Raw genomic sequence first — 6000 nt, 5'->3', positions numbered from 1 at the left:
TAAGCGGTTTCCCGACCCTCTGCGCTGGAAAGCGCAGCTCTTCAGTGTCATAACCTGGTCCAAGGGAGCCGAGTGCCCTTAGTAGAACAGGCAGAAGGCTTGATAGAGCTGTAAATGGAACGTTACTGCGCCTTTTTGCCTCGAGCGGCTTGACTAAGTGTGTGGTGAAAGTGTGGGGTCGCGCAGGTGAGGCGCTGCTGTGGATGTTGGGCAGCGTAGCGGGCAGCTGGTGGCAGGGGTGCGGGAGGGTGCGCTGCGGCGTGGGGTGCAGGGTGGCCCTGGGGGCTCTGCAGGGTGCTGGCAGCACCCAGGCTCCCGTCTGACACTCAGGGCTCCCGCAGTGGGCAATGTGAGCAAAGGCTTTACTGGGAGGGTGGCACCCGGTGGATTTGCAGCACCACGTTCCTTGCAGGCAGTGGAAATTGCATCTGCCACAAAGCAGGTGCTTGTGCAGGAGCTGTGGGCTGCGCAGCTGTGGTTGCACACGTACAGATGTGCTGAGGGCCCGAATGTGCTGGTGCGCAGGGAATAAAGGCAAATGCCAGAGCATGTCGTGTGCGAAACTGTAAGAACAGACTTGACGGAGTAATGAAACGCGTGCGGTTTGTGTTTGGTCTGGAAATCCAGCCCCATCTGTTCCAGATGTTTTCAGTTGTGCTCGTAGCAAGCAGCTACTGTGCTGCTTTGGGGGGAATAAAAAGAATGAAAAACTGGGGTGTGCCTTCACGGCGGTTGCAGACAGGCAGGAGCAGCCATGCAGTATGTTCCCTTTTGTTGCCTTAGAGCAGATGCATAAATAGCCTTGAATAATTTAATGAAGAACTTGTGCTTTCGGGGAAGGCTTCTGTGTGCATGCCTGAGTGCTGGCCTTGTGAGTTTTGCTGGCAGGAAGTATCACACGTCTAACCCCTTCGCGCGGGGCAACGGCTGCTTGTACAACGGTACTTTCCTTAAGTCTCCGGAGTCTGGTTTCCAGGTCCCTTGCAGACAGCGTGGGCAGGACCAGCCTGTGTGAAGGAGAGGTGGGCTGGGTTGGAAGTGTCTGAGTTGGACCTGACTTAGTCAGGAGCTTACACTCATGGGTTTCTTCTGGGTGTGGAGCTGTAGTGTTTGCTGCCGTCCAACAATCCAAATGAAAAGCATTTATTTCTGTACGGTGAGTTAGTGGTTGTGAATGTGACCTGGTTTCGCTTTGTTCTTTCTTATCTGAAGTATCTCAGACTCATTCATGGGAGCTGAGCTGCGGACCGGGAGCCAAGGATGAGGCCAGTGGCGTGTTAGTGGAGGAAAACTCGGCCAGGGTGGGAGAGCGGTTACTGCTGTGAGCAAGTGAGGGCTCTGGTACTTGCTTTTGTGGCCAAATACTTCTTTGTGTTGGGCTGTGCTTGTCCCTGTTCCATCTGGGGAACGTAAGGAAAAGGTATCGGGTTTTGATCATTACCCGCACTTGCCTGCAACAAGCAGCAAATGTGAGCTTAGCCTCTAAGCGATACGAAAGAAGATTATTTAATACAGCTAGATTTTTTTTTCTCTGTTATTTTACCAATTTTGTATTTGCTTGTCCAAAGTGTATTTGCAGATGGACCCTTGGGAAGCGCCCAGGGTCTTGTTCTGTGTGTGGAATACAGCAGCGGGGGCTCCAGGCAGTGCCGCAGCAGGACTGACGGACACGGAGCACGGGGAGGCTCTTCGACACAGAGGAGCGGATGAGAGGGGGAGGGAAAAGGGGAGGGAAAGAAGGCAACTACTGAAGTCCGTCCCCAAAAGGATGAATGAGTGGGTGACACATATAAATGACTGCTGTGATGGTCTGACTTAACTGTAGCTTGGTCTCCGGATAATCCTCGTATGTCAGATTTCTGTAAGGCCAACATGTGACACAAAGCTTGCCTCTCAACAGGACAGACAAGTGTGCTTTGCTGGAATTAAGAGCCCGGCTAAAGCCTGGGCTGCCACTGAGCGTTGATTCAATCGCGTGTCTGTGTGTTTGTGTGTGCTTGTGTACGGGGCTCCGCGGCCGAGGTCTCGTAGGAGAGCTTGAAAGGGAGACTGGCAGTCCCCAGGCTCTGGGCTGCTGCGCAGGCAGTCCCAGCCTCGCCTCTGTGCGCTACGGCCTCTTCCGAGGGGAAATAAAGAAGGAAAAACGAGGACGGGGGAAAAAGGAAACAGGAAAAAGCTTCTAGCTGGGATTACCGTTGTCACACCTGTCACCACCGATGTCCTGTCAAGGTTAGAACTGGAGCTACGTGAGGCCAGCTGAAAGCAGCGCCGCTGGAGAGGAGCTCTATGAAGGAACAGCCGGCACCGGGCGGAGAGCAGCAGAGCCCCCGCGAACATGAACAGCAGCTTGCACGTTAGCCTGCCCGGGAGCTGGGCTGGTTCCAGCAGCTCGCTGCAGGAGAAGTCTGAGCATTCCTTCTTTCTCTTCTATTACTACAGGATGGAGGACGAGGCGGTACTGGATAGAGGGGCTTCCTTCCTTAAACACGTGTGCGACGAAGAAGAGGTGGAAGGTAAGAGACCGTGGGTTGCTGGGGAGAAAGGGCATGGTCACAGCTGGGCAGCAGGGGCGAAGGGCACCTTTGCTGTGCTGGTAGTTGATCCTAAAGCTCACCCAAACACCGTAAGCTTAACTGGGGTGAAACCGACTTCTAAAATGTAAAGAAATCCTCTTTTTCCATTCAGGAGTGAATGTTGTATGCTGCTGGCACACATTTCCACTTCCCGCAAAATCCTGTTTGTGTTGCCGTGCATGATAGGGGCTGTGAAATATCAGGGCTGTTCGTTTTTCTTTACCATCTGAAAGTTTCGGGTGTGTCTCGGTGACACTTGCACATCACCAGGACACCGAAGTGCTGCAGTACGGTGGCAGGTGTCGCAGATGGAGCAGTGAACTCGAAAGGCCGGCAGAATTTGTAGTGTCAGGGTGGACGTTTTCCTGGGTTATCCTGGTAGCTGAGCAGGTTTCCCCATGGAAGTGGAGCTTTTGAACAGAGTGACCCGTTTCCTTAGTTGTTAGGAGAAGAGTGGATTCCTTTGCAAGTGTTTTGATTTTTTTTCCTCTTGCTAAAAATATTGTGAAATCCCAAAGATTAAAGGAATTTAAAGGAGTTTAGGTATTTAAGGTTGGTTGTGGGAAATTACTGAGCCGATAGGGATGAAATATTTGCAGCAGATACTCGTGGTTTTTGTTTTGTGGGAATCAGTGGCCACGCGCTTGCTAAAGCAGTGGGAAGGGCAGGGCCAGTAGGCCCGCACTGTGCGGGAAGGGAAGGGAAGGGAAGGGAGCCCAGCGTGTCCGCTCACAGTGCTGTCCCTCCCCCGGGACTCTGGTAGGTATTTTATGCCAATTTCTGTATTTGCAAACACACACCTGTGGCTTTTCGGTTTGCAATGTTTCCGAAGGTGCAGGGTTACCGCCCCGTCATGGTCACCGCTAATGGACAGTAAAGGATCAAGCGCTATGAAAGAAAATAATCTCCAAAAGGTGGACTTGAGCACCTCCAGCAAATCAGAGCAGCCATTTCCAGGAAACAGCCTGTGCTTTCTTCCCCTCTTGTGTGAAGCAATCTGTGCTCGGTAGCTAAAAATCACGGTTTGGGGCTTAATGAGGCCATTTGCCGCCCGCAGCGTCAGGATGACGGGTTGTGTATCAGCCCTTTGCTTGGAGAATAATTGGTACTTTGGCACAGCAAAAACGTTTGAGAGGGGAGAGAAGGGAGAGAGTTTATTGTATTTTACTGTCTAAAACCTTGCCTGATGCTGTTGTGGTGCCTGTGTCCCGTATGTAGCACTCCAGGAATATGATACAGATTGTTGTTTGTGAAGAACATTGCGGGGCTGTCCTTTTAAACTGTCTGCAGGTGCTGAGAAAACAGTAATATTGGAGATGTGGTGTGTTTATCACCGTGGTTCAGGGCAGATACCCCATTTGATGTACTTGGGCTAATAGACTAGTTGCAGTTCATCCCGCTGGGCCGAGGAGAAGAGGTGGAAGAAGTATTTGTAACTGCACGACGGGCCCTGAGAGCTGTCGCTGCTTGTCTGAGCCCTGTGGCTGGGTAACTGCCCGGTGTGTGCTGAGCACAGAGCCCTGGGAGCCCTGTGGCTGGGTAACTGCCCGGTCTGTGCTGAGCACAGAGCCCTGGGAGCCCTGTGGCTGGCTAACTCCCTGGTCTGTGCTGAGCACAGAGCCCTGGGAGCCCTGTGGCTGGCTAACTGCCCGGTGTGTGCTGAGCACAGAGCCCTGGGAGCCCTGTGGCTGGGTAACTGCCCGGTGTGTGCTGAGCACAGAGCCCTGGGAGCCCTGTGGCTGGGTAACTGCCCGGTGTGTGCTGAGCACAGAGCCCTGGGAGCCCTGTGGCTGGGTAACTGCCCGGTGTGTGCTGAGCACAGAGCCCTGGGAGCCCTGTGGCTGGGTAACTGCCCGGTGTGTGCTGAGCACAGAGCCCTGGGAGCCCTGTGGCTGGGTAACTGCCCGGTGTGTGCTGAGCACAGAGCCCTGGGAGCCCTGTGGCTGGGTAACTGCCCGGTGTGTGCTGAGCACAGAGCCCTGGGAGCCCTGTGGCTGGGTAACTGCCCGGTGTGTGCTGAGCACAGAGCCCTGGGAGCCCTGTGGCTGGCTAACTGCCCGGTGTGTGCTGAGCACAGAGCCCTGGGAGCCCTGTGGCTGGCTAACTGCCCGGTGTGTGCTGAGCACAGAGCCCTGGGAGCCCTGTGGCTGGGTAACTGCCCGGTGTGTGCTGAGCACAGAGCCCTGGGAGCCCTGTGGCTGGGTAACTGCCCGGTGTGTGCTGAGCACAGAGCCCTGGGAGCCCTGTGGCTGGCTAACTGCCCGGTCTGTGCTGAGCACAGAGCCCTGGGAGCCCTGTGGCTGGGTAACTCCCTGGTCTGTGCTGAGCACAGAGCCCTGGGAGCCCTGTGGCTGGGTAACTGCCCGGTGTGTGCTGAGCACAGAGCCCTGGGAGCCCTGTGGCTGGGTAACTGCCCGGTCTGTGCTGAGCACAGAGCCCTGGGAGCCCTGTGGCTGGGTAACTCCCTGGTCTGTGCTGAGCACAGAGCCCTGGGAGCCCTGTGGCTGGGTAACTGCCCGGTGTGTGCTGAGCACAGAGCCCTGGGAGCCCTGTGGCTGGGTAACTGCCTGGTCTGTGCTGAGCACAGAGCCCTGGGAGCCCTGTGGCTGGCTAACTGCCCGGTGTGTGCTGAGCACAGAGCCCTGGGAGCCCTGTGGCTGGCTAACTCCCTGGTCTGTGCTGAGCACAGAGCCCTAGGAGCCCTGTGGCTGGCTAACTCCCTGGTCTGTGCTGAGCACAGAGCCCTGGGAGCCCTGTGGCTGGGTAACTGCCTGGTCTGTGCTGAGCACAGAGCCCTGGGAGCCCTGTGGCTGGGTAACTGCCCGGTGTGTGCTGAGCACAGAGCCCTGGGAGCCCTGTGGCTGGGTAACTGCCCGGTGTGTGCTGAGCACAGAGCCCTGGGAGCCCTGTGGCTGGGTAACTCCCTGGTTCTCCCTAGGCCCTGGGGATGGCCCAGCTGAGTCCCGCAGGAGCTGCCGCGCGTTTGGGCCGTGCCGGGGCCGTGGCGCCTGTCGTGCGTTCAGAGCGCACCTGCAGAGCTGGGGCACGGCCACCGCGCAGGTCAGCGCTCAGAGCTTGGGCACTCGCAGGAGATCTGTTTTGTCCTAAAGCAGATGGTGTGTGTCCTCAGCTACATCTCACTCTACTCACATAGGTATATGAGCCCTGTGTATAAGTAAACTGAATGTATGTGTGTATCTAAATATACACGCACCCCACGTACAGTCACAGTCTGCATCTATAGAAGGAATTGCAGAATCAGAGATGGTCTGGGTTGGAGGGACGTTCCCAGCACCTCAGTGCCCCCCCTGCCATGAGCAGGGACATCTGCACCAGCTCAGGGTGCTCAGAGCCCCGTCCAGCCTGGCCTGGGATGTCTCAGGATGGTTCATCCACCACCTCTCTGGGTACCTGGGCCAGGCTCTAA

The 6000-nt window shown here is 56.0% G+C and overlaps 1 protein-coding gene across 1 annotated transcript in view; it reads left to right on the top strand.

Moving 5' to 3' along the window:
- Positions 1 to 2439: 2439 nt before the first annotated feature.
- SLC4A4 (solute carrier family 4 member 4) overlaps positions 2440 to 6000 on the top strand; it is a gene marked incomplete at its 3' end in the record, with an annotated part of 130191 nt that continues 126630 nt past the window's right edge. Inside the window, exon 1 of the mRNA XM_080344071.1 lies at positions 2440 to 2513. Within this exon, the coding sequence (XP_080200197.1) occupies positions 2441 to 2513 (73 nt within the window). The 5' untranslated portion in view covers position 2440. The remainder of the gene's footprint in view (positions 2514 to 6000) is intronic.

Source organism: Nesoenas mayeri (genome assembly GCF_963082525.1).
Source record: "Nesoenas mayeri genome assembly, chromosome: 4".
NCBI lineage: Eukaryota > Metazoa > Chordata > Aves > Columbiformes > Columbidae > Nesoenas > Nesoenas mayeri.
This window is presented reverse-complemented; position numbering and strand designations above follow the sequence as displayed.